The following is a 27,752-nucleotide window of genomic DNA, read 5'->3' on the forward strand; positions in this document are numbered from 1 at the left end:
CAAACTGCTCCCAGATGCAACTTGAGATGAGATGAACCATCCATAACAAACTAACAAAGTAACTTAAAAATACAAAAATATTCCATGCAAATGGTTCAAAAAGTTTATTGAATATTTAATTTACAAAAATCATATCCCCTCTATGAGGTGTTCTATGCAAAATTGGATAAAATAAACTGCATATAAAACCCAACCCTAGTAATGCAAATACAACACAGAAGTGAGACCATGGAAAGGAAAAAAATATATATAATAATGACATACATACGACATTCATTAAGGATTGTCCCAACCATCCAAGAATTGGTTCAACACGATGCCTTCTAAGATACATTATATATTTTACCATTTTGTACAGGTCTTCTATATTCCATTGGTCCAAATTTACAGTTTATAAAAATTCTCTGCATTCTTTCTTAGCTACCATACCAGTTCTGCCATTCCTGTTTTGATCAGAAGGTGGAAACAGACAGTACATACACTTAACGTGCACTATTAGATGCAACTTACTATCTTTGGTAGGGACTCTAAATCTGCTGTGAAGTCAGCTTTCTAGAATGACAAAAACTTCAGTTTTAGATTTGGCAAAGAACAGGTTTAACTCCATTGTTTAGCAGAATGTTACTGGCAGTTTTTGTAGAACATACAAAAAATACAGTTGTCTTTCATATGGTTTAAAAATGGAGAATATTTCTATGGGTTTTAAATCAAATTATTTGTATTAATATTCCTCAACTCAAATATGGTTGTATAAAATGTTACTACTGCACAGCAGGCCTGCCTGTTTTATTGTATGAACAAAGGATGCATTGTACACAGAATGCAACTGCAATTCCATCTTGCCTTTTTTCCTCCTGTTTAAAGCAATGAGACTACTCCTGTAGGTAGTCGCACAGATTTGGATGCCAGTTTCCCTTTGAACAAGTAGGAATTTCACTGAACGACTCAACACTTGTAATTTTTTCAAGTTTTCCTGTGAGAGAGGGGAGGGTGGAACAAAACAAAGATGTGAAGAAATTCAGGATAATCAGTGCTAGAGTGTTTGCAGCCCTCCTCTGGTATTACATGAAGAGGAATAGCAAGATCAGGAGGGAAAAAAAAAAAAAAAATCAATGCAATAGCCAAGAAAGTTCACTCTAAAAGAGAAGGAAAAAGTAACCAGACTGTTTCCTTCATAACACTAATATTCCGTAAATATTGGACAGTACTTGATTAACTGCCATTAGCTGCAACTTTCACGCATTCTCTTTGCTTTTTCACACACTACCTGGAAAAGAAAAAAAAAAGTTATGCCCCTCCCCAGTCCTCCCCACCCCCTTGCTTAGTGGAAATGCAAATAACCTGCATAGCCATGATTTTCTTAGCTGAAAACATTTAGTGGAAGACTAACTAGACTTAAACACTAGGTAAATCTGCTCACTTATGAGTAAAACATGCAATATTATGACAGACAGCTAATCGTCCTCGGAAAGGCCTTTTATGACAATTGCTAATTTGGCAGAGAAGAAATGTTTCCAAATGCATGAAAATCATTTTAAGAGCCTTAGTGAAGAACATTGTAGTTACAATATATTAGCAACTTCTGTGGCATAAACATTTTAAAAAGCATCAGCATAGTATTAAATATAAAAGCAATATGTATATACCCCTCCATCCTCAGAAAAGCATCATGATTTGTAGTGTATTAAGTCAGATTTATTGACTGGGGAATTAAGGCATAACCAGTAGACAATAGTCTCTATTGTCTCAGCTCCACGTAATTCGCTGGAAACAACCCGTATCGGCCTTTGCAGACACCCCTCCACCAGCCATCATCGATCATTTCTATGTTTGTGATGATGTCATCTGGATCAAAGGAGATCTCGTCATCACCCGCTGGAGAGAGAGCAGAAGAGACTCAGTATTTGCAGAGCGGTCCGCACGACCATCTCATCTATCAGCCCACCGTCACTAAAGATAACACGAACACCCATCATCTTCCTCCCTCCCGGCAGGGTGTTTGAAACGGCACGAGGCAATACCAGCCTGTAAAGACACTGCTTCCTCATCCTCAGCACTGACACGGTGCTTGGTTCTTATCCACTGCATTTCTAAGACCAGCATTTCTAAGAGCAGCAATTATTACCTAACACACTGAGGAACCACTTCACTTTCTTGAGCTCTCCCCAGAATTAATCAGAGGAACCTTAAACAATTACACACACCAAGGGTTTAATAAGAGTGTTAGCAATTGGTTAAAAAAGATTTTTAAGCACACATAATTTCTAAAAACAGTGGGTAGTAACTTTCAGAAGTGTCTACATGCTACTGCTAAATAGCTATACTGCTAACTATCCTCTTGTTAAACAATCCTAATTCCTCATATCTTCATTTCATACGCCACTACAAGAAATTACAAGACGGAAGGAAAAGGAAAAAAAAATCTTGTTTAAAAAATCTTGTTTTATCTTTCAAAAAAGAGTATTCAAAAACAAGTTTAAGAATAAGAGCTTTGCTTACCAGCCTGATAATCATAAAGGGCTATGGCTGTGATTCCAAGTTCATTTTCATATTCATCATAAGCATTTTCTTCTAATGGGAGAGAGAAAGAAAAGAAACAAATTAAAAGCATAAAGCATTCTACCTATCACCCCAAATTCTTTTCTGTGGCATTCCTCCTTTCATTCTACTGCTAATCCACACAGGAAGCAGGAAATTATGCAGATTTTGAGCAGTGCTGATGTACCTTCTGAAATGGACTTTTTTTTTTCCTAATCACACACAATTAAAGCCTGACAGGAAGTGTTCACAACTAGACATTTAATACAGTATAAAATAAAAATTATTAGCTTTACAGCACTTAAAAAAGTGGCAGAACAACAACTGAGCCCAAGATAAGCATGTAAGAGACTATTTAACGCAAACTGTTAGGTGTGCATGTTTGGGGGTGTGTGTTAAGTGGTCTGTTCGGAATTTCCACATTCTTGTATCAGAGCAAGCAGGATTTTAGTAACCAGAAGAGCTGAGAAAAACAGGAATTCAGAAGAACTATATTCTTTCAGCGCCATTAGTTTTGGACATCCTTACTGCACTCCCTCATAAGCATGGAACACACTATATCAATTTCACAGTCCAAGAATCGTTGACAGAATTTTTTGCTTGCTAGGCCAGCATTGGTTCAACACACATCTAAACTCAATCGCTATGCTTTTTTTCTGAAGTTGAATTGCATTACACAGGGTGGAAATGGTTACTCTTCAGTTCCTTTTTGAACCGATAAGCTAGAAAGCACTGTAATTATTCCTACATCATCTCACAGAAGTTAAGTAATTTCAATTCTGCTCTAGCCACATCTTCATCCCCCAACTAAAGTTTGTTGGTGGGGTATCTACAAAGTCTCATCAGACAACAACTTCAGAAAATGAGGGTAGTGTGATATCAGCACAACTATTTATTAACTTGTTGCCCAAGGAAGTCAGTCTTCATCTTAAAGGGTTTCTTTCACACGAGAAACGGACACTCTACCTGCTTGGTAGTGGTCTCCTGCCCCAGCCACTTCATAGACCGTCTCGGGTTCGTATTCTGCCTCTCGCTGACTCACTGCTTCTTGGTAGTCTGACTCTGCAGCTTTGTAGCCAGGCTCTGGCTCCTGCGCAGCTGAGTACTTTGTGCTGGAGTTCTTGTAGGCAGACTCTGCATCATATGAAACTGCATCCTGCAGAAACAATCAGAGAGGGTAGTCCAGATTTTGTAAAGAGGTTCCTACACTTAGGATCAAAAACGAGGCACTGATAGTGATGTTAACAAACCTCATAGACTGGGCTTGAGGGTGCCTTCTGTTCAGCTGGCTGTGTGGTAGGAGATGGTGGTGGAGTCTGTTTTTTGGCTTTAGCTTGCTCCTTAATTGAAGAGAAAGAAAAGCTTCAGCGCAGTTTAATCACTGTGATGAAAGAAATAAACCCTCCAATAACAGAGATAAACAACACATTTTGAAATAAACTGAAGTGAGCAGGGAGCAGAACAGGCCTCGATTGCCTCTATCATTAGACCTGCCTGGGGGTTTAGACTCGCTGTAACGGGAAAGCCTCAGCAATACTGCAAAGCAGCAGAGGAAAAAAAAAAAAAAAAGAAGAAACAAAAACCACAAAGTACGTATGGATACATGAGTTTAAAAACAGAGTACCCAATGTTCTTTGGCACACTTCCACAGGAGCTGCAGGGTTTCTGTGTTCAATATATTCATTCTGTTCATTAGCTGATTGGGCCTCATGTACCATTTTAGCATAAGTTTAGAGAACCTGAAGCCCCCATGTTCTAATTTTACAACTGATATATTGTCCTTGATGAGAAATGATCCTGTAAGCTCTTGCAGGTCTGCCAAAAGCCTGCCAAAGCAAAAGACTGAATAGCTCGTACAAAATTAAATCCTATATGCTGACAATGAGGGGTTCAAACGTTCAGAAGAGTTCCATGTGGTAGAAATAAAAGCAGTATTGCTATTGTATTCTGCAACACAAAGAGCATGAATCTGAATCAACCATTCTGGCACTCCAGCACTTCACACTGCGCCATCCCACCTGTGAATCGGAGGGTAGAACCACAATTATCATTAGGAAGCCATTCATTAGGAAACTGGCAAACTGTACCCAAAAAAACACAACATTGGTTGCATAATTTTATAAAAAGTTCATATTTCAAGACTGTCAGCTAACTATTTCATTTTGCCTTTCTTTACCACAGAGGAAAAGAAATCAGTGTACCTAGAGCCAAACTTTATTCTTTTTTTGTAGAAAAGAACTGAGAATACAAGTTACAGGAGACTGTGCTCTCCATTTGTTTAGGTTCACCAAGCCACAACTCTCCAGAGGATTCTAAGGAGAAATCACAGACCAGAGATGAAGTGGGAGGACTTTATCACCAAAACAAATTAATAAATAAAAACCTTCCTTTTCTTTTTCACAGCTTAGAAAAAATACATCAAACAAAGAAAGCAAGATGTGTCCTGAGAACAGAGACAGCTTTGAAGACCAATTCAAAGCTTATGCTGTGCTGTCTGAAAAAAGTCTGTCCAGATGCCCTTCCTCACTTTAACTGCTGTGCTGCAGATGAAAAAAACATTAGCAAACCATCTATTTAACTCAAACCTAACTTTGGGGACAAACTAACTAGCATCAATCCATTAACAAAGGGAAGCACTGTATAATGAATAATTATTGAATAATTTGTCCCATGAAAAAAGTCTCTGCAATCTAGACTGCTGTTTAAGACAGGCACAGCATAATTGCCATAAGGCATTTAAATTGTATGGGCCACCTCAGGCTGCCTCAGAGCTGGGTTTCTTCCACAAGGAAATGCTCCATGTGCAACAGCATCTTGCATTGTTCTCTAGCTAAATCATGAGGCACTCGTCGATTGGTAACAGCAGTTGAAGAAGAGCTCCCTGAACACCACTTGCCTATGCGACATATGTGAAGAGCAAAAAAGAAAAAGGATTACCAGTAAACAGGATTCTTGAAGGAATGCAGCCCATATGTACATTCCCATTGTGGGAGGGTGTGTGCCCACATACTTTCTTAAAGTGAGAGAACTTTCTGTCTGTGCAAGGAAGTTCTCTTAAAGAAATAGCTTGTTTAAGTCAAAGCCCCCCACCCCTTCACAGCAGCTGTGGCTGGTGCACTTGCATCCCCCCTCTTTTCATGCTCAGCTTGCGAGTGTGGGGCAGCACAGCCAGCATCATTTCAGCTTCCCCTTAACCTCATGCTCCCTCCCTCAGTGCCTAGAGAACCACACAATTAACCAGGGAGATGTTCAATCTGGAAGAACATTAATCATCTGGTTATGGTGAAATTTAAATACCAGCTTTGGAAAAAACTTCAAATGTGTCCAGGCAACAGAATCTTTGATGTAGCACAAGAAAAATCAAGCATAACGGCTTGAATTTAACCCACACTTACAGCAAAAATAACAGTATAGGCAGAAAGCCATTTTGAGAGAGAAAGGAAAAGGAAGAAAAAGACAACAGTTCACTGACTCATGAGAACCTGTGCTACTACATTTAAACCCTTCTGGAGAACTGTTTCCTCAGCAGGAGGAAATCTCAATGAAAAAGCTGAAATGGGAAGCAAGAGCCCAAATTCACCACCCTCAATCCACAGATCTTACTTATGAGCACATTGATCACACAAAATGAACAGCAAGAGAGCTAATGGAAAGGCTGAACTTCCCACACTCTTTCCAAACTACAAATCTGATAAAATGAAAGGGGAGATGGACCAATGAGAATACTACGCAGAAAGCTTGGCTTTCTGGCACACACATCTCCTCCTTACTGATTAAAAGAATGACTTTAACTAGGTTGGAATAGGAGTAATCTCTGAGAGCGATTCAGCATCCATAGCACAATGAGGATCATGTCAGGTTCGAGTGAGTGAGACAGACAAATTGTTACACAGATCAGCCCGAGAGAACTGAAGAAGTCCCTGAAAGGCAAAGGCAGCCCAATACCAAAATGCACAGGTAACGCCAGTGTGATGGAAGCTAGCAGCACGTTGTCCTGCCTTAGTCTAAGCAAAACGCTTGGCAACAGAGGCACCTCGAGAAGTGCACGAACCAGTCCATTTGGCCAGCCTCAGGACTGTGCCTGAGAGCGAGCCTGGACACAAGGCTTCTCTCAAAAAGAAACATCAATACTTTCTATAGCAGCTATGCAACTTTTAAGAAAACTCCCATGGCCACCAGAACAGATTTCCCACTTCTTGCTGAGGACTGCAACACAGCCCATCTAACAGAGCTAAAGGACCAAGACCTGAACATCAGAGTGCCGTTCTCCCCTCATCCAACACTTCAGGCAACTGCCACCTTGAGTGAAAAGAGAACATCTCCTAAACCATATTATGCAGTCATCACCTCATAAGCAAAGCAGGAAAGCTCTGTTCTTGAACTAAGCCCTGATCTCCAGAACACTGGTATGTAGCTGCTGCTCCTCCTCATGAAAATGCAGCCACGGTGCAACAGAATTACACAGCATTTTCTAAACCTAGAGGAAGGAATCCACCAATTTCCCTACTCTTCAAGCCAGAGGGAACATGAAGGGCATTCCTCTGAAGACACGACTACCACCATATAGAGGACCTCCTTGCATCTTTAGGAACAGCAACCTGCTTGTAGCAAAGGTGCAGAGCAAAATTGAACATAATGTACAAAAAATAAAGAAATAACAGTCCCCGGTTATGAGTGTTGTCTAGCCACTACCTTTAGTATCTTGGAGACGACCTACGAAGATTCAGACAGGCTAACTGAAAAGACCTAAAACCACCAGCCACCTTGTCTGAGAACTAAGCAAAAGTAGCGATGATGGAATGTGGTTATTGCCAGATGAAAGCACACGCCTTAGAGAGAAAAATGAAAGAGGAGGATGAATGCTGAGAAAGTCCTTTTTTCTTAGGGGCTGATACACCTTAACAATTCTCAGCTGGAAGCAAGGGCTTTCCAAGGTGATCTCATGGACGCAGAAAAGCCTTATTAACAACACAACACTTGTGACATCCATCAACCTGCTTCATAGTTCTTCCTTACCTGGATAACTGTATAAGTACGTACTAAATTAAATCCTGCAAGGCTAACAATGCTGCTGCAAGTCACAAACCATAACATTATCCAGATCCAATGTGCTGGCAGAAGACAAGTGAAAAGACAAGCAAGATCAGGGAGTATAGTGACAGGACAAGCATAATGACTCTAAACTAAAAGAGGGGAGATTTAGATTAGATATTAGGAAGAAATTCTTTATTATGAGTGTGGTGAGGCACTGGAACAGGTTGCCCAGAGAAGCTGTGGTTGCCCCGTCCCTGGACGTGTTCAAGGCCAGGTTGGATGGGGCTTTGGGCAACCTGGTCCAGTGGAAAGTGTCCCTGCCCATGGCAGGGAGGTTGGAACTAGATGATCCTTAAGGGTCACTTCCAACCCAAACCATTCTGTGATTCTAGGATCTCTTGAAAGAAGAGTGAAGCTGCACTTGAGTGAAGAGCAATGTTGAAGCTTCATGGTTGTCTCCAGGCTGTGTCCAAAAAGAGCATTCACACACCATGGAATGGACCCCAGAGCAAACAGACTACAGCTCTCTGACTAGAGCTGCAGTGTTGGTGGGAAGGACAAGGGCTGGGGAGGATGACGAGTGAAAACCACATTGTTAGGGAAACAACCAGATGCTAGACCTAGATATTGGTGATGCTTAAACACACTGAAGCACACTTGGAACAGTGGACAGTAGTTCAGGAACACTGACAGCCTGGCAATAGAGGAGCTGTAGAGCTACCAGCTCAACCGCTGTACCAGAAGAAAGTGGTGACACGCTGATGGCATTTTGCTATGGCTTTCAACGCTGAGGCATTCAACTTTTCTCACCTAAAGAGCTCCCACAACAACTGTCCAAGACTGGACTCATCTCAGCTTCACTGCTCTGGGGAAAGGGCAACCAAGGGACTCTCCTCAAGGCAAATGTTCAACTTGTCTCAGTGCCAGAGGCCAGTGCCAATGATGAGAACGAGCATTAGTCAGCTTGGACTGCTCTGTGTCAAAGTGGTGCCCCAGAACAGGCTTGCTGACCTTATCAAAAGAAAAGACTGACTTCTCAACTTCAGCTCTTTCTCTCCTCCTCTCTCAGCTTTAAGAAAGTGGCGGGTGGTGTGTTAATGGTGTAACAGGTTTTTCTCCAAGACAGTAAAGAAACCCAAACAGCGGCTGGGGGAAGGTATTAAAAGTTTACAAAGTACACAAGGATGAAAGGCAGCATTAGAAAAAAATCACACAAAGATGAACTCCCATTCATCTTGTGATAAATGTATGCAAAGAACATATGCCTACACTGTACATCTTGAAGCCATAAGGCAAAAGAGGACATACACTGAAAGAAGAAAGAAAAAAAGCAGCTGTCACTTTGGTTGGAGAGATGTGATTCATTCTATAAAGCTAGAATTTGCCCCTTTTCAAACAGAAGTCAAAAGGGAGTTAGCAGCTTTCAAAGGTCAAACTATACACACAATACACAAGCCATGCTGTTTCAGCACAGCAAAACTACAGAGCTGTTTCAGAAGCAGCACTGGTCTGCACACCTGTGAACAGCAGAGCTGAGAAGCCAACCAATGAACGGAGCAAGGTTAACTAGACATTTTGTTTGGTACAGTTAGTTTCCTGCTTTTGTGTGACTATACAACTGCTTTGCTGGCATAGGGAGTAACATGGCTCAAGACTGCTAATAAACAGACTAACTGAAGATGACAGTTTTTGCTGTGCAACTCCCCGAACACTATATGCTTTTCATCAGGATCTGTTCCATCTCCCAGATGGTTATCACTTGTGACACTATTAGCACCAGTTGGAGCACGTTAATTGAGCAGTGCTGCTTACAGGTTGGCTGTTAAATCTCAGCGTCCATGGACGGCTACGTAGCGTTTACCTGGCTTTTAAGACTACTATTTTTTGTGCACTCTTTAGTCTTCCCTACTATAAACTGATATCTGTGAAACAAAAAGTGAAGCAGAAGAAGAAAAGAGACTACTCTTATGCCAGTAGCAGTTGCTTTCCAGTCCCTACCACAAGAGTAACAGGGCATGCAAGTATGAGGCCACGAAATCAGAGTAACAGAGTAGGTCCACAGGGGAAACTGCCACAGAGGGTCTGGACAGACTGTGACAGCAGCTTGCATGAAAGCTTAGAGCTGCAAATAGCAGACCCTCAGTATTACTGATGCTAAGGCACCTCAGGCATGGTGTAAGAAAGCAAACGAACTAGACGTGAAGGACGAGTCCTTCCACCTAGCAGTAGAATTTCACCAAACATGCAAATTCTATGAAGCAGGTAAGACGTATTTTCTGACTAAACGTCTCCTGGAATTATTTTGCATATGAGTAAGACACAAATCACTACATTTTTAAGCATGTCGATGCTAAAATGTCATTTTCTTAATTCCCAAACTAAGATTTAATTAACCTTCGGAAGATTATTTTCCCTCACCTCATGAGTGTGGCACACCAACGGATGATACCACCTCAATTTTCAACAATATCGATTCCAAAAAAAACAGCATCACTAACTATCAAACTACTATCAAACTTCTTGAATGAGCACTCATGAGGCCTGCAGGGGACCATTGTCTCTCCTCTTACAAAGCCCTTGATGCCCATGGGAATCTGGTATTACCAAAAGGCAGAAGTACAGTACAGATAAATTAGGACAAGAGCAGACTACAGAGATTAGCACCCAAGACTAGCTTACTTATTTTTGAGTAGGCTAAATACAAAATTATATACACTTAAGTGTTACTCCATCGCCATATCTGATGTCTGATATAGATATGGCGCATGTTGATAGATGGTTGGTACTGTAAACAGGTGAAGCACAGGCAGAAATACACGCAAACACATGCACACAAAAAAAGAGAGCTTTATAACCTAGCTGGAAAGAAAGAAAATGTCTTTTCTTAAGAGTCTCTTTTCACCCGACTGTACATGAAACACACTTGAAATGCTATCCAAAAGAGATTTGGATCCTACTGACCTCCAGTTTCCTCCGAGCCTCCTCCTGTTCTTGTTTCTCCCTAGCCATTCTTTGTGCTCTCTCAGCTTCTGCCTTCCTTCGGTCTTCTTGTTCTTTTTCCTTGGCTAGGTTTTCAAAGTTAGCTCGGATGCTGCTTGTTTTATTAGCAACTGTGACATTAAAAGAAAAAAAGATAAGTCAGTCAAACGTTGTTTAAGGTTCTGAATAATGGTAGCCTGGAATGAGTTTATGGTACAAATTTTAGCAAAGAAAAAAAAACAAAACACAGAAAAACCTCTAACAGAAAGAGGGAGACAGTAGCTGAGGTTGCTAGAGACCTGCAAATGCAACGGTTCCCTCTAGATGATTCTTACACATCACAGCTGCATCAACAATAGCAATCTGGACTTTTGAACATTATCAACTCCAGAGAATGGATTTGGGGACAGTGCCTTACCAGCTTCTATTGGCTTGGTTTTCTGATATGTTGATGATGGTTTCTCAATGTCTTCAAAAGTTGCTGCATTCTATCCGCAAAGAGGAAAAAATTACATTAACAAAACACAAATTCATGAAGACATTCAGACAGCTTCAGTGTGTGATGTATTTTTTTTTCGTATCGCCCCTTCAGCTTTTTTCACAACACCAAAATAAAATCAGGAAGAATCAAAACTTGACAAATGGAATAATTATTTCTGTAAATCAAACTACTTTGAGTTATTCTTCAGGGACAGACCTAAATACATTAAAATCCTACTAATTAAAAAGAAAATGTAGTTTATGAACAGATGACTCATCAGAACTGAAAGTGAGGCAACATCTTAAACATTTATTGTGTATATGCTGATGTTCTAACCCATACAGTGAAAGATTTCTACCAAGGTAAAAGCATCCAGTTCTCTTATGTAAGAAGATACTGTTAAATCAGAGGGAACATTTTGAAAACAGCATGCAAAATATGAGGTTTTTGTTTGGTTGTTTTTTTAAATGAATGGTCTCGAGTCCTGCAGCCGCAAGGGAAAAAGAATCCTACTGACTTTCAAATTCTTCTACTGTCTCACTTTAAAATGTCTTATATGAAGCTGAGAGTACACATTCATTAGGCAAATCTCAGTGTGAACTTCTTAATTTTCTAGCTTTTTCAATTTAAAAATGGAAAAGTAAAAAGGACTTATGAGCTGCCCTACCTTTTACTGTTACAGTATACCGAAACAAATTCTCATATAGAGAAGTGGGCAAAGTTGGTAAATACTTGACACTTATTTTAAGCAGTCCAAAAGGATCAAAGGATCATAGAATCATAGAATCATGCTCATTTACTTTATAAAGATTTGGAAAATCACAGAAGAACTCTAATGATATACTGAAGAAGCATCCAGAAATAGAAAGCTGAACACTACAGATCTAACTACACTATTTTTTATCCCTACAGGCTATTTAAGTCACGGCTGTTTTAAGCAACTTACCTTATCCATCCGATCTTTCTGTACGCCATACTTCCCACCAAATCCTTTGGAATAATCTAAAAGCAGGATAAAAAGATCAGAGTGGGGAGTTTTCTGTCCATCTTTCTGCCAAACGCAAATAGCCATTTCAAGCGCAAATAGCCATCTCAGCTGCATGCAAAGATACAGTGACAGCCGCCAAAGAAAATGCAACTTGTGTTTTGATGCAGGAAGGATACATAACCGCAAGAGCCTTCAGGTACACCAGCAGATGAGAGACTGGGGGCCACATGCATTCTTTGAGAAAACATTAAGCTGAGGACTGATAAGGTATCAAGCAAGGAATAAGGGATGAGCCCTTCTAATGCATCACTTCTGTAACACAGCCTTTCACAGCAACAATTCTTAGCCCTCTGCAGAAATCATATAACCTAAAGCCACTTTTCTTTCCTTAAGGAGTGACATCCAGTCTTCAGTGACCACAGAGGTTTTATTTTATTTTTTTTCTCCTTAACTTGGTAAATTCTATGAATGGCAGAAAAATGTAACAAATTTCTTGTTCAGGTGGATTTGGTCATGATACCCAACTGATGAATACTAACGTCATTGGTAATAACTACTGCTACACATCTGGAAAGAGGCAGTTCCACAAGACAGCACGAGTCTGCGACAGCTCACCACCGTGGAAATGGGGTGGCCCTGCTGCTCTGTACCACCTGTGAGCTGCACACTCCTGCTCTCACCCGATGCTGACTCTAGTGCTTGTTATGCTCCAGAAGCAATTTAATTCACTAGTGGCATAAAAAGAAAAAAAAATCCTGACAAGAGTGACTTTCTGATGTTTCCAGTGAAAGAAACTCAAAGAAAATTTTTCTTCTACTCAAAGAAATGTGCGACTAGCACCAGAGCCAGTGCAACAGAAGAAGCAAGAGTGTGTGGCTGGAAAAACAGCACTTTCTGAGGGCACCGAGCTGCTGAACTGTCTGTAGGAACATGCCCTTAGACTCTGTAAATGAACAGACTTCTCTGTTGTGTTTTCCCTAAAACACAATTACAATTACTACTTCTCCTCACAGTCCGAAAACCACTTGGGTCCCCTAACCAGTTATTTTAGTGTTTGTACTTGGGGTCTGCTAAGGCACGTCTGACACTCAATGTTTGAATTTGTGTCACTAGCACAGGAAAATACTGACTATCAGAATGAACAACCTCATTCTCTTCAGCTTTGTATGTATTTTCAGCCAGAATAAATATACTACACTTACATTTTCCTGATCCAGACTTCTCACTTTAAGATAACGGAAAACCAGGAATTCATGGTTTGTACCCCAACTATTTCACAATGAATAAAGAGAGCATTATAACAGTATTTGCTCACCCAAGAACCACAAACATTCCCTACTTCTTGTTTTAAAGACTACAATCATTTTTAAATGATCTTGCCACAATCCATTGCTTGTTAAGGGTTACATGCATGGTCCTGATCTGAATATTTTTCCACCAATTTATCCAGGCAAAGTTTCACATTTAGACCCTAGAACTGGTAAGAATGTCATTAACATCATACTAATAAATATGTCGTTATTATCACTAAATGCATAATGTTTTAGAGCTGTTAACTAAACATTGGATATCGTTACCTGAATACAGGCTTGTTTCATGTAACATTTTAAGAATAAAATGGAAGAACATTGCTAGATCATGTAGGAACAGAAGCGCAAGAAAGTGTCTGCACATTACTAGCATTGATCTACTTAGACAACTATTTAAGACTGTGTGAGAAGTGGCTGCACTGTTAAGAAAGTAACAAGTGAAAACGGTGCCTTGTTGAGATTCATGCTTGGCTAGTTTCTCCTTGTATTCAAACCCCACAGCAGATGGGTCCTGCCTTTCTGTCTGTACACCAAATTTCCCTCCGAAACCACTCTTATAGTCTGAAAAAGCCACATGTAATACATTAAAAACAAAAGGAGGAAAATAAAAAAGTTTAGTCAGAGACACTCAAAATAATTTTTGCAATATTTCTCAGTTACCAAAACATCACTTCTCAACATTTCTCATACAAACAGCATAATGCACTTGCATTTGATCAACATTCTGAACACAAACACACACACAGTATATATACCAAAACAAAACAAGATACAAGAGGATCAACAGTTAAGGATGAAGCGAGCTTCTTTTCATCAGCATGGTTAACATTTGTATGCTACAGATCTGACTTTTTAAAGAGGTGGTTAGATAGGGCCCACAGAGACTACCCTTCAGATATTCCTAAACAGCACTGTTTAATGGAAGAAGCAATATTCCTGCTGCTACACAGCTTGAGGAAAAGAAAGCTCTCAGCTAAGAGCTATGATCATTCCCTACTACTGCCTTATAACAGGCATTTTAATAAATGATATAAAATGAGGGCACAAGAACAGGGCTTCAGGTAATCTTCTCACAACAAATCTGCAGGAACATCCAGCAAAACAATATTCTGAGGATCACTTTTAACATAAGACATTTTAGCTTAATTAATGTAATTAAGTTAAGAGTGGTGGCAGGCAGCTAGCAATAGCTGTTTTGGAACTTTTCTTCTGGGTACCAATCTTTCATGGGAACAGATATCTTGCAGGCAATGAGAAAGGACAGCATTAAATACTAGATCTCCCCTGCAAGGAAACAGGGGTATACACAACCAAAGCCACAAAAAGGAAGATTATTTGTGAAGATCCTCAAGGAAAGTACAAAGAAATCGCTAACTTGTGATTTATATGAATGAACTGAAAAAGGAAAAAATAATCCAGTCTACCTGCAAACTTGTAAGGCTTCTCCAGTGAGAACTTAGCACTAAGTTTGAACTTTCAGGGACTTGTTATCGGATGTGTTTAACCTGCTTTGAAAACACCAGTTCAACTAATACACAGCAACAGTTCGAACACAGAAAAAGGAGATTCATGTTAGCACTGTAAGACTGTAGCTAAAGATACCAAGGGAAGGAGGGTTCACACAGGGATGAGAAAAGTGGGTATCAGAGAAGGTAGAAAGAATGGGTAAGAATCTTGAACTGATGTACCTTTCTGGGATTCATGCAGCTGCACTTTCTCCTGGTGATCCCAGCCAAGTGCACATTTGTCTTGTCTGTCTGTCTGCACACCAAACTTGCCTCCAAACCCCTTCACATAATCTGTATGCAAGAAGTTTCAGAAAACATTATTGCAGTTTATGATTGTAAACAGTATTTAGAAAAAAAAGGGTAATGTGGCAGATACGTTATTGGATAAGCTGCCCTTTCATTAATAGTTTCACTCTTTTTCCCCTGCTACACTACCTCAGCCAAGGGGAAGGAGATATCCATTCAGTAACTCTAGGACCACAATGCAAAGAAGCACCACAAATTGTGTGTTGATTACAGCACTCAGACTCAATGTTCAGAGACTTGAAGAATCTGATGTGCTTTCCATCTAGACCCATATACCTCACACATATATATGCACAATACAGATATATAAATAATGAAGGATTTGATACTGTCTCTGAAGACCATAGATGTGTGCAGTTACAAAATTACTTCAATAACATCCATATGGACATAAGGTCCCTTGGAAATCACAATGTGAAACTCAGGGACAGTTTCCAATGCCTTCCTTTACATCTAAGGGAAGTAGAAATCTACATACACAAAATGCAAACACACATTTACCACCACCAACAACAAAAAAATTACGTTTTCCTATGTTGGAAAGTCTGATTGTTTTGAACCGGTATTCTTAAATAAGATAATAAAAACCTTTCTGTGATTCATGTTTTTCCGTTTTGCCTTGATATTCAAAGCCAACAGCACTTTTGTCCACTTTGTCCTTGTCAACACCATATTTACCACCAAAGCCCTTGGAATAATCTAGAGATAAGAGTGAAGAGTTTTGTTTGTAAGTGTTCAACAACAAAATGTTACCTTGACAAACTGTGATAATCAGATCTGCTAACATTAAATTACGTATTAAAAGAAGCACTGACATCCCTGCTTAATTTCGATTCAGGACACCAAAGTCATAAATTCTTCAGAATACATTCTCTCAGGATGGAAAATAAAATGGCATCATATGTAGTTCAACTACAGGGTGATATTGGCAATTCTGGCTATTGACTCCTTGATAAACTTTTAAAGACACTTTATAGCAAAGTGAACTTCAAGAACCATGTCAGCAACAGCCTGTATGCTTTAAAATAAACAACCCCTTCTTCTCTCTAGCATTTTTAGAGTACAAATATTTCTTTGAGATAAACAGAAAACAGATGGCAAAAATGTCAAAATTTTTCAATAAAATACTTGATTTTTTGATCAGATATGCCTGGAAACCTGATTAGCAACCCAATATTAACTCCAAACACTACCAATTCCGATAAACGCTTTATTCTACCAACAGCTGATTCTTTTAGAAACACTCCTCTGCTGTGGTTAAACTGCTTACCGTCTCAGGTATTTTAATCTACAGCTTTTCAAAAGAAGTTGCAAAAAACTCTAGACCTGCTTCTGAAATAATGGCAGTTGGATCATCACTTAATACCAGTTAGAAACTAGGTTTTAGGTTTCTTTTTCGGAAGTCAAAGTTTTTAGCAACATAAATTTTATAGTGTTAATTTTCAACAGGCTGGGAGTGCAACAGATGAAATTAAAAAAAAAAAAAGCATTTTACAACACTGCCTGTCACGAATGCCTGCCACATCAGAGTATGAATCTATCAACATATGCGTCTACTCACCCTTCTGTGATTCATGTTTCTCGGTTTTACCCTGGTAATCAAATCCTACTGCACTCTTGTCCACCCTGTCAGCTTGTACTCCGTACTTTCCACCAAAACCACTTGAGTAGTCTGTATGGAGTAAAAAACAAAAATGAAATGAAGCAGCTTTCAATAGAATCATATCCTAGCCATTAGTGAAAAAAAAAAGAAAAAAAACACCACGGTTACTTCAGAACTGAAATGTTACCCTTTAGCACACACAATTAAGTTTAAAATTAACCACAGAAAGTAAGGTGTGCAATGGTCCTATAGTTTATTATGCTTCCTCTAAAATCTAATGCTATTTCCAGTAGGGTGCAATACAGCAAAGAACAATTCCCAATCTCTCTAAAACATCCCTGAACACCACTTCTACAAGAAGAACAAGACTCACGATGACACATTATTTCATTGTATTAAAACTCTACCGACTTATGAAATAGCTTTGAAATTCATTCCTTCATCTCCTCTTTCACGCAAACCCCTCAACACCTGATTCACTGGTAATGACATGTTGAGGCTTTACTAAACAAGGTCCTTCACAAGCAATAAGAGAATGAAGACCTATTTTACCTATTTTTTGAAAAACACGAATTACAAAGGGTGTTTGGTGTTCAAAGTTAACCACTTTACCTTTTTGGGAGGCATGCTTCTCAGTTTTCCCCTGGTATTCAAACCCAACAGCTGACTGGAAGAGAAATAAAAATGCACGTGACAAAGTCAGATATTAGTAGAAAAACTGCTTTCATGGCAGTGGACAAACAGCACAGAAAGTTCTTGCATCTTTCCAAACTGTTCTGACCCTTTTGATCGGAGCATAAATACCTACTTAAAACTTACAGACCATATTCATTTATATGAGTCAAGTGCATCTTTTTTTGTTTGTTTTGTCATCCCTTGCCAAAACAAATTGTCCTAGCAAGATACTCTTGTCTTGCCAAGTTCAGCAATTTAGCACAACAGAAATTCAGCACAAGAGAAATTCAGCATTTCCGCACAAGGGTTGTTACACAGTCTTGGAACAGCAAGCCAGTTATCCTGCGCAGTAGTTCACGTTGCAGTACAAGACAAACCATCCCCAAGTCCTTCCTTCTGTAACAGTTACATTGACTTTTTTCCTCTCCAAAAGAGCACAGTGTAGCTGAAGTACAATTTTAATATCTCTTTTCAGTTTTCTTTTCAACTCTACTCAATGTCCCATGAGGGCTTTTGTTTTGCTTTAAACAGAAATTTCTCTCTGTAACAGTCCGTGATAGCTTACTGCTAAACTTCAAATATATCAGGAAGAACAGACCACACCAGCACTTTAAGGTATTGGAATTTTTCAGCTGTGTGTACAAGTTGATAAACTCAATGACTTCGAGTAGCTGCAGTACCAGAAGAAATTGCTTACCTGGTCAACTCTATCAGTTTGTACTCCAAACTTGCCTCCAAACCCTTTCACAGAATCCACTTGGGAGCAATGCTTAGAAAGCTTCGATTGATATTCATGCCCAACAGCTGACTAAAAGAAATTGGAAAGTTCAGAAACAGGCAGCAGTTCTGTCCAGTTCTGTATGTAAGAGAAAACATGGCACCAAGTGATCTGAGGATAAGCTTCCTTACAAACCTGCGCCGCTTCCTGCTGAAACTGCCTTCCTTGTGAATCACAACTCACTTGAGCAGGCTTTACGAGGCTGTCACCATGCCACCCATACAGCCCGAGCACGGGAAGTGCCAAGAAAGAGTCGGGCAGAAATGACTGTATTTCATGAAGACTGTTTTACACCCTGATTTTTTAACTTCAAACCACAGGCATGAAAACCAGAATGATACAGGCAAAATCTAGATGGTGCCATGCCAAATTTAAAACAAGGATTAGTTCTGGATTAAATATGCAGCCTTGTACTTAGGCACATAGCTACGGGTCTGTTTGAGCTGATAACAGATTGCAACCAAGCACAGCCGCACTAGGTTTTCTGCTGACATTGCTTTAGGGAAGCACCTTGATCTTCTGCCTACATCAAATTTACACGTCTACTCTCTGTACTTTCTCTTCACTTGCAAAAAGGCATCACAGAGTGAAGCAGCACGTCCATGGCAGGACAGAGCTAGCCCTGCCACAGGCATCCCAGCTCTGCAGCCTCCTGTTTGTGGCTGGAACATGAGCTCAACACAGCAACCCGAGGAGCAGAACCCGTGCTGTCGCTGGCTTCGGGTAGGACAAGGGGATACGTAACCACACACCTGAAAGTACATCCTTCCATGCTCACATGTGACACTTTCCAGTGTTACGTTAACCTAGTCCTAGGGCACCCTCCGAGATGCTGGCACCGGCAGTAAAGCCAAGCACCTTGCGGGGTGCTGCACAGCGTGCCAAGACGTTCCCTCCTGTCCAGTGCCAAAACAGAGCACCAGCCAGAGCAGCTTGCGATTTGCCACTTTAATCTGACATCCCAGGCTGAGAAGAGAAGACCTCACACCCCGCCGCACATGGACTGCTGCCAGATGAACGCCAGGCCCGGCCCAACGCTGTGCTGGCACAGCACGGCACGGCAGCTTCCAGCACCCAGCCCCTGCCTTTTGTGAGATCGGCGTGCACCTCTATGGCAGTGCCCTGCAATGCTGTCCCATGCTCAGACCTTTGAGCAATGAGAAACTGCTTGTCTTGTGGCGGCACCAGACAGCTGGAGCAGGGAGAATTAATCTGATGATGCAAGGTGTCTAAAAACCATATGTAACTTGAGGGGGAGATGATGTTACACTATTGGCCTTGTTCTTTTTTTTTTTTTTTTTAAGCAAAATATTATTGTGTATAACAGCTGAGTGGCTGCCAGGTAACAAGGATGTCACTAATAGTACATTATCTTAACTTATGAGCCATATAAAAGCCCCTTTCTTTTCCTGACTGATGCAGTCATACTCATGTTTATTTTGCAGTTGTTCTGTGGTAGAATAACTGTTAAATGTGATGGAAAATGCTCCCATCTCCCTTTCTTCTTCCCTTTACCCATTAAATCTATGGAAGACATGAAGCTCTGAAAATCCTACATTTTATGTGATCCTTTGTTTTACCAAACTGACGTAGGTAAGGTTAAGAATGCTTTCTTTACATGACACCTGAAAGAAGAAAATTCCTTCCTCCATTTCATTAAATATCAAGCATTATAACATATCCCTTTTTAGAAAAAATATTTAGAAAAATAAAGATTTTTCTTCATAAACTGTATTTCAGAGTAAATGACCCTGTTAATTCCTCAGTACAATACTCTGCTACATTTTAAATCAGTTATGGGGGCCTGACATACGGAATTATATAGTTGTTCATTTTAGGACAGGGTCAGGGTTTTGTCCTAAAAACACCATGACCAATGCCACAGTAACTCTCATTTATTTCAGCCGGGTCAAGCCTTAACACTAGTATAAGGCCTTCCCTTAAAGGGAACATTCTTATGACGAGTTTTTGGAACTACAGTTACAAGTAAGAAAGCTTCATTTATTAAAAATAAATTATGAATGCCTCCCACTACCAGTATCTGAGTGATATTGGTAGCGGGAGGACACAACCATCAAATTTTTCCTGACGATTATTTTTGGCCTACAGGAAACATCACTTTTGTTTGTTTTTTTTTATTTTTATTTTTCCCATGAACACAGGTGAGGGACAAACCGCTGACACCAGAGAACTACGCAGCTGCAGAACAGGCCTAATTATTGAATCCGGTCAGCAATTGCTTTCCCAGACTCACAGTTAGGTCAGTCTATTTCAAAGGCCCACTGAGAATTATGCTGCAATTTACCCTGGAATATAGCAATCCAGTAGGAATTTAAGGCTGTCACATTACTAGAAACACAGAAAGTAAATTAAGTAGGAAAACAAAATCATTCTTATTCAGGAGACAGGGTGGTTCTCATTTTAACAAAATATGTGAGAGAAACTAGCCAGAATTTGACAAGACTAATTACCACATGACTAATGGAATTACCTTAAGAATTACCATTACCTTTGTTAATAGAGTGTATCTTAGCCATCAGGTCCTTATGTAAAGCATTATCATCTGACTGAAGTACAATGACTTTTTTTGACTTTTTTTAAATACTTGGATTACTTGTCACTGTTCACACTTTATCACTGCTTAAGAGAGCTACCCTCTAATTTAAAAGAAGCAGCACACCCTTTTCTTCACTCTTTGGCAACCTCAATATGCATAGAAGACCTGGCACAGTATAGAAATTAAAAAAAAATGCTAGATTTATTCATGCATGAAGTACTTTCTTAATTTAGAAAAATACATTTAGAAACTTGAATCTTGACTGCAAGGGAATCCACCCATGATGTAAGAAAGCAGACTTGCTCTAAAGACAGTGCAAGCATCAAACACACACGTGGAGCCATGGCACATCCCAGAACTTCCTCTCATCATTCAGATTCCTTATCTGCCTCCTGAAACACTTGTCCCTAGTACTTTATATGTTTTAGTTCAGTTCTTCCTGTAGTAGAATTTTCACTTAAATAAGGAAGAGAACATGATGTTCTGAAAGATTTGGGTGGTAGTGGTCATAAGTGGTCTTGTTATAGCATTACAAGGCAGATGAGCCATGGCTCTATGTAACTTACGCCGTGATCTGAGCTTCTATGTCTGTGATTCTGGCAAAGTTGGAACAAGAGACTTTGCCTTCAACAAGCTTAACTCACGTGTGTAGTCATGCTGATCACAGGCACGGCAAGACAAAGCTTACAATATCATCTCAGGAAAGCATGCATACTTACTTTATCCATGCGATCTTGTTCAACACCGAATTTCCCTCCATAGCCATGAGAAGCTTTTGGTCCTGTTTCAAGCTCCTTTTCTTTGAGGTTCTGGTGTTCTTGGAACACATTCTCTCTCAGCTGATGAATACTTTAAAGACAGATAATTAAACAGCAAGTTTTGCTAAGAAAGTTTCAGAAGATAACTTCAAAAAGATGCAAAATAAAAAGTAAGATGGTATTTTAAAAGTTGGAAAACTTGTATTTTTGAAGCCCTTCCCATTTTTCCAGTGCACAGAGCACTTCCTCACATCCTGAGAATCAGAATTTATTCCACTGCAGAACATTCTCTGAAAAAAAAATGAAAGCATTGGTTTTAAGACTTTAACATAGAAGATTTTGCTATATGAAAAACCTTACAATGAATTACCTTGAACTTATATGCGCCTCAAATATATTTTCTCCTCATATCCTAATTTAAATTCTTCCCAACACTTTTTTATTTAGATGGCAACTTTTCAGAATAGGGATCATCTCTTATCATACAGTCCCTATGGTAACAAGACTCTGATTCCAAATGAGCATTTTGGACATAACTGTAACACAAAATAAGGATGCAAAGAGACATTCACTTCTTCCCCAAGCTCTCCTGCAATATGCAGGAACTGAAGTTGCAGTAGTGCAAGCTATACACAAGGACAAGCCCAGATGGTTTTCCGTACCTTAAAACGCTTCCCACTTGAATTTAAAGCTTCCTCAGGCACAACTCAGCCAGTAGGTGTCATCACTGCTCTCCAAAGAAGGCAGAGCATAACTGAGCCCAGAAGCAAGCCACACAGCTCAGTCTTTCTCCATTTGCAACACTGATGGTATTTGTTCTCAGCATTACATCAGGAGGCTTGACGCCCCAGAAATACAGAAGCAAAACCAAATGACCACAAACCACAGTCATGGACTTTAAAACAGTTTTAGGAAATCTGTGATTTAGGAAGTTAAGAAAATTCTTAGACACTTTTTGTAAGGAGTATGAGATTCAGATGATAGACTATTTGTCTCACATAGCCTTTATAATGCGTTCATTTATTATTTTTTATTTTTATCTGTCAAAGGAGTTCATTTGTTAATTTACCAGAATTTTTATGAGTTTGGTAGCAGTTTTCTGAACAAAGCCTGAGAACTAAGAGACTGAACCCTCCCTTAAAGTGTCAAATGCAGCTCCTCAGAACACCCAATGCAAACTTCTCCCCGGCAGTATTGGCTCTTGCACCCAAAAATAACAAAGAAACTTTCCAGACACAAAGAGGCAGGAAGAACAACACTGCCAGTTAAAAATCAAGATTTAAGAGTCCCTACATCATAATTCTGATTTTAATTTCCAATCTGAAGATACTGGCATATATGAAAGATCAGCAATCTGGCAAATAATCAGTCTTCTACAGACAGTCTTGTTTTAATTATGAAGATACAAGTAACTGAGAACATGAATTGATTAAAAGTTGCCTGGGACTGTGACTACTAATAAATTTAAAAGAGAGCTGCTTTACTTGATGTGCTCTTGATGGCCGGATCCTTTCACAGTTTTAGCCCCCCAGCGCTGTTCTTTCTCACTCACATCATTCTGTGAAGGACACATAAAAAGAGTTAAAAACCCAAAGACACCACTAATTATCTGCATTTCAGAGTTCACAGCAAAACCTGTCAGAAGCTGGCAAGATTGAAGAGTTAGAAAACCAACTATTTCCGCCTCCACTTCTTTTCTGCTGCGAGCCCTGTGCATTTCCCAGTGCTGACATGCACAGAGCACTTCCTGTACCAAGAAGCTGCTGCTCCGAATCGCTTCCATACAGAAGTGATCGGTTCAAATCACTTCCATACAGACTTCCCTGCAGCACCCAGGCCAGACAAGATAGCTTTATTCACCCCACACAGAAAATCCTAATTCTCCCTCCCTCCAGGAGCATGCTCCCATCAGTTTATCTTGCTTAGATATAACCCCCCTTCCTGAAGAATTACTCTTTAACATGTTATGTTACACAGTTCCAATAAATAGATGAAATTTGAAAGCCATACCACAAAATCAGGATCCGTCTCCCAGTCATCAGCTCCATCGTCCTGACTGACAGAAATGGTGTGCCCTGCAGTAGCCTTCCACATCTGCAACACCACAAAAGAAGCACTGTCACGCTCCAGTTACATGGAAACTCATTTTATGTTCTGTACAAGCTATTGGGAACTTTGGATTATGCCTCCATCAAAGTACAAGAACTGTCATTGGCTCTCAGGCTGTCTTCTCAAGCCGGTTTGAACAACCACCACCCTTAATTTTCCTGTTGGCACTGCAAAAAGGTTAGGAGTAATCGCTGATGTGATTTTAAAGAGACCAAGGACGTTTTTCCCTGACCAAATCAATATGTGCCTTTTCTACATCTGTTAGCGTCACATTTTAAACCTCTGCATTTAAAGACTTCTGCTCAAGCAGGTCTCCATGTCAATGCCCACTCCTGAGGAATGCTCCAATTCTAGACCCCTTGCATATACTCAAGGCATAGCAATAGCTGTTTTTTCCCCAGCTGTTAGTAATGATGAGCATGATATTGTTCACTAGGCAGCATAACCTCCATGTGTTTCCTCTGATGTGTAATGAGTTTCAGGATTAAGAAAGATGTCCAAACCATTTTAAGAAGTTGTGCGCAATCTAGACACTAGTCTGGTTGCCTGCAACAACATGGTATATGTGTTATTGCATTTTGTAGATAATCCCTTCTGAAACATACACATACTCAGTGGCCCGTCTGACTTTCAGCAGAAATGGAGGGTGAGAGCTGGTGTACTGACAGCCGGAAGCAAAACTGGTAAAAAAGGCAGGCAGTAACATCCAGAAACAGCAGTCAGCAATTCAGTGGCTAATGATTTGGGGTATCTCACTTTCTGGAAACCTTATACCCTGCAGAGTATCGAGTTGGACACTTTAATTAACATTTCTGAACGTGACCAGTGAACAGAACATCTGACCTGCCTGGTGCTAGTGCCTGTATTTCATAGCCCTTGTTCTAGAAAAATTAAACATGGATATACTTCTAAAAAGCAAAACAAAAACAACAACAAAAAGCTTCCTTTTTTTCCCAGCTTTTTCACGTATTACACCATTAGAGTACAGATCTTTAACATTCTCTCATTCTGTCTACTTACCTTTTTGTTTTCGATTAAGAATAGTTTATAAGGATTGTTAGCATGGACTCTTTCATTCACACAAGCATAATCCAGAAGGCGGAATGGAAATTCCCTTTTAAATACATAACCAATAATCCATGATAAAGGTTATAGGGCAAAAAAGCGCCGCTTCCTCTACAGTCTAACAGAATAAATCAACAAACCAGTCGTATGGAGCACTTCAGAAATCCCAGAACAATGGCAATTGAAAAATAAGCAAACCCAAGGTAGCAAACTACAGGCTGGTCTGGAAGGAGGGTGTAAGAGTAGAGCAGATGACAAAATAGCGGGAGGTTTCCCTTCTGCTTAGGATATTCTCTGTCTAAAGCCTTTTCTCATGCTATCGTGTCTCAGGTTCTCTTACTCTTTAGTTTGCCATACAGCCATCACTAAAAACAAATTTCTTACCAAAAAAGCGTTGGAAAGGAGAACCGAAGCAGCTCAGTAATGAAACTGGGTGTGAGGTCCAACTTCTCGCTCACAACCAAATGCAAATTTACAGTCACTGCTTCAAGGGACAGCTTGTACCCTCAGTCCGCGCCATACACAGCAAGTTACCTGTGCTCAATTCCCGAACGTCAAGGGCTGAATTACGTGTATACACACACACGGTGACTTTACCTACCCAGCTGGATATAAGGTCAATGCTCTTCCCCAAGACCACAGTTAAATCACTTCCTTTTTTTTTTTTTTCCCTTTTGTGCGTTCAGCTGTGCTCAGGTATTTAAAAGCACAAAGGCTAGATCCTTAAGCCTGGATTTCTCTGCTTCCCCCTTGGCCTCTTACAAACAATAACCAAGAAAGGAAGGTTTCACACACACATCCTTACAAAATCCCGAGTCCACCCCGTTCCTCCCCGGCTCGGCCCTGGCCTCGACGAGCAGGGGCAGGGCAGCCAGCACAGACCCCGACGGCCGCCTGGGCGCTGGCAGCAGCTCGGAGCAGCACTATGAGCTATTAATGAGTCACCGACTCACACGGGCAAATCCCTGAAGGAATAAAACCAACAGGACGCCGCGGCTCCGGCGGACCGAGGCTAACCGCACGCTGCGGGCTCCAGCAGCTCCGTGCGGCCGGGCGAGCCGCCGCCTCCCACCCCGAGGAACCCGAGGAGCGCGGCCCCGCGGGGCATCTGTGCGCGGGGGGTGCCCGGGCCCGCAGCCCCGCCGCGACGTCCCCCGGCCCCCCGCTCCCGGGCGGCCGGCGGTGAGACGCGACCCTCCCGACCCGGCCCGGCCCGGCGCTTACGCTGGTGGCCGCCGGCTCCGCGGCTGCTTCCCGGACGGACGGCGGCGGCGATTTCCGCTCCTCCCGAGCTCCCACTTCCTCTTCCCGCACGGCGGGGCGGCTCCAGGTGGGAGATGGCCGCCCCGGCCCGCCCCGCCCCGCCCCGCCGAGCGCCCTCCCCTCGGCCTGGCTGGCACCGCAGCGGCGGCTCCCGGCCCGGCCTCCGAAAAGGCAGCGATAGGGAAAAGACTGCTGCGATGCCCCGCCAGGCCTTTTAAGAGGCTTTGTATCATTCTGAACACGCCTTTTATTTCTTTACTGTACTCGCTTTTGCGCCATGTCTTGGAAATGTTGAGGGAAGGTCCTGAGGGGTTTCCCCTCGCCTTAGCACGATGGCATGTGACTGCTGAAAAGGTGGCTGCATTAAACGGAAAATAGCTGAATTAGTCGGAAAACGAACAAACCAATGCCCACCTCGGGGTTTAAAAGGTCAAGTCATAGCTGATGTTACCGACAGGGTAACAACTGTCACTGTTTGTAAAAAGGAAAACGTTGAAGGAATACTTCTAGGGGAAAAATATACATACACAAACTGCAACTGTAATGAAGGGTGATACTATGAAAAAATCCAGGCCAGTTTCTAAAAGTTTTGGATCACATGACTTACCAGGTGCCAGCTGGAGCAAGAGAACTACCTCGTCACATGTAGTCAGATGTAGCCCGTTCACTGTATAAAGGGGCTTAGTTTTTCCAGTATGAAATATAAGTTACTCTAGACTTAAAATATATGGCATATTAAAAAATAGGCTAAACTTACTCTAAAACAGATGTCTGCTAGAGCAGAAAGCAGGCTCAGAAAACCTGGATCCTCTCCCTATTCTTTCTGTTACTGTTCCTAAGCCTTTTCAGAGTATTCATCGATCCTGATTACAGATAGGAGTATCACCCCTTTTTTTTTTTTTTTTTTATAAAGTTTCATCTATCTGTTCCTATATGCCATAGAAGTACACAGTGCTGCTACCTTAGACTAATTGCCATCTGTGCAAAAACGACTAGTGCAATAAAACTACAACTCCCAAATAAACAGAATAATACCAGCAAATTATTCAGCATAAATGCCAGAAAAGAAAAAACTTCCCAGCCGAAGGCAATACAGTTCCTGAATTTCAACCAAAATATCCTTTAACTAACTCTTCAAACACTGAAGAATGAGTGTAATAATACTTCAATACTGTTAAGTAACTGTTAAAATACTGTTTAAGTAACTGAAAATTACTTGTTTCCCCCCCGACTCCTTAGTATACTTAGCTCCAGCAAGTTTCATGGCAGTGGTCATGCTCTTTTAAAGAGAAGACAACAGCAGGACAAATTCCTCTCAAGACCAGGTAGGTATAGGCCAAGCACAAACGCTGCTTTGAATCACTTCACGTGCACCCCACTTCAAGTACTGGCATGATAAATTACTACTATCTATAAGACATCACAAAAGCAACTTCTTGTCCTCTAATTCTGCATAGCTTAAAGCTTCACTTTCCTCCTAACATCTGTTCTTAGATTACCCGCCCTCTAAACATGCAAAAATTGGAAGTGTAAAGTTCTCAAATAATTCTATCATCTCTTTATTACAGATAAAAAGAGTTCTCACATTTCAAAACACATACTAACATTTTCACAGCACTTTACAACTGAAGCCTTTAAAGACATGTCATTTTACAGAAAATTGCATTTAACTAAGCTTTAAATAAAGATGACTATAACTTATCCATGTGCCTTTTACACATACACTTGCAACGTTTTTTGTTGGGGGTGGGAGGAATGGAGGAGTTATTGAAAACAGAAGTTTCTCAAGGATGGTGATAG

General features: G+C 40.7%; 1 protein-coding gene across 6 annotated transcripts; it reads right to left on the reverse strand.

Moving 5' to 3' along the window:
- Positions 1 to 80: 80 nt before the first annotated feature.
- On the reverse strand, positions 81 to 26,074 carry CTTN (cortactin). 6 transcript variants are annotated; one of them, XM_035552035.1, is made up of 17 exons: positions 25,914 to 26,074; positions 23,526 to 23,609; positions 23,000 to 23,073; positions 21,477 to 21,606; positions 18,120 to 18,230; positions 17,360 to 17,414; positions 16,706 to 16,816; positions 15,733 to 15,843; positions 15,019 to 15,129; positions 13,781 to 13,891; positions 11,979 to 12,034; positions 10,970 to 11,039; positions 10,534 to 10,682; positions 3,789 to 3,878; positions 3,505 to 3,694; positions 2,500 to 2,571; positions 81 to 1,875 (listed from the first exon to the last, which is right to left on the reverse strand). In XM_035552035.1, exons 2-17 carry the CDS (start codon positions 23,607 to 23,609, stop codon positions 1,739 to 1,741), a joined length of 1,662 nt encoding a protein of 553 aa, XP_035407928.1. In that variant the 5' UTR covers positions 25,914 to 26,074; the 3' UTR covers positions 81 to 1,738. The 6 variants fall into 6 exon arrangements, with proteins under 6 accessions (XP_035407928.1, XP_035407929.1, XP_035407934.1 ...); XM_035552036.2 differs by lacking the exon at positions 25,914 to 26,074 and adding an exon at positions 25,495 to 25,606; XM_035552041.1 differs by lacking the exon at positions 15,733 to 15,843.
- Positions 26,075 to 27,752: the final 1,678 nt, after the last annotated feature.

This window comes from Cygnus atratus, chromosome 5, assembly GCF_013377495.2.
Source record: "Cygnus atratus isolate AKBS03 ecotype Queensland, Australia chromosome 5, CAtr_DNAZoo_HiC_assembly, whole genome shotgun sequence".
NCBI lineage: Eukaryota > Metazoa > Chordata > Aves > Anseriformes > Anatidae > Cygnus > Cygnus atratus.

What these genes read in the sequence shown, in the direction of transcription:
- CTTN (XM_035552035.1), bottom strand. Translation starts at nt 23,609, where the DNA reads ATGTGGAAGGCTACTGCAGGGCACACCATTTCTGTCAGTCAGGACGAT. An exon ending in AAAACATGAATCACAGAAAG is followed by an intron (nt 15,130 to 15,732) that starts GTTTTTATTATC and finishes TCTTGCATACAG; the next exon opens with ATTATGTGAAGGGGTTTGGA. An exon ending in AGAAAGATCGGATGGATAAG is followed by an intron (nt 11,040 to 11,978) that starts GTAAGTTGCTTA and finishes CTTTGCGGATAG; the next exon opens with AATGCAGCAACTTTTGAAGA.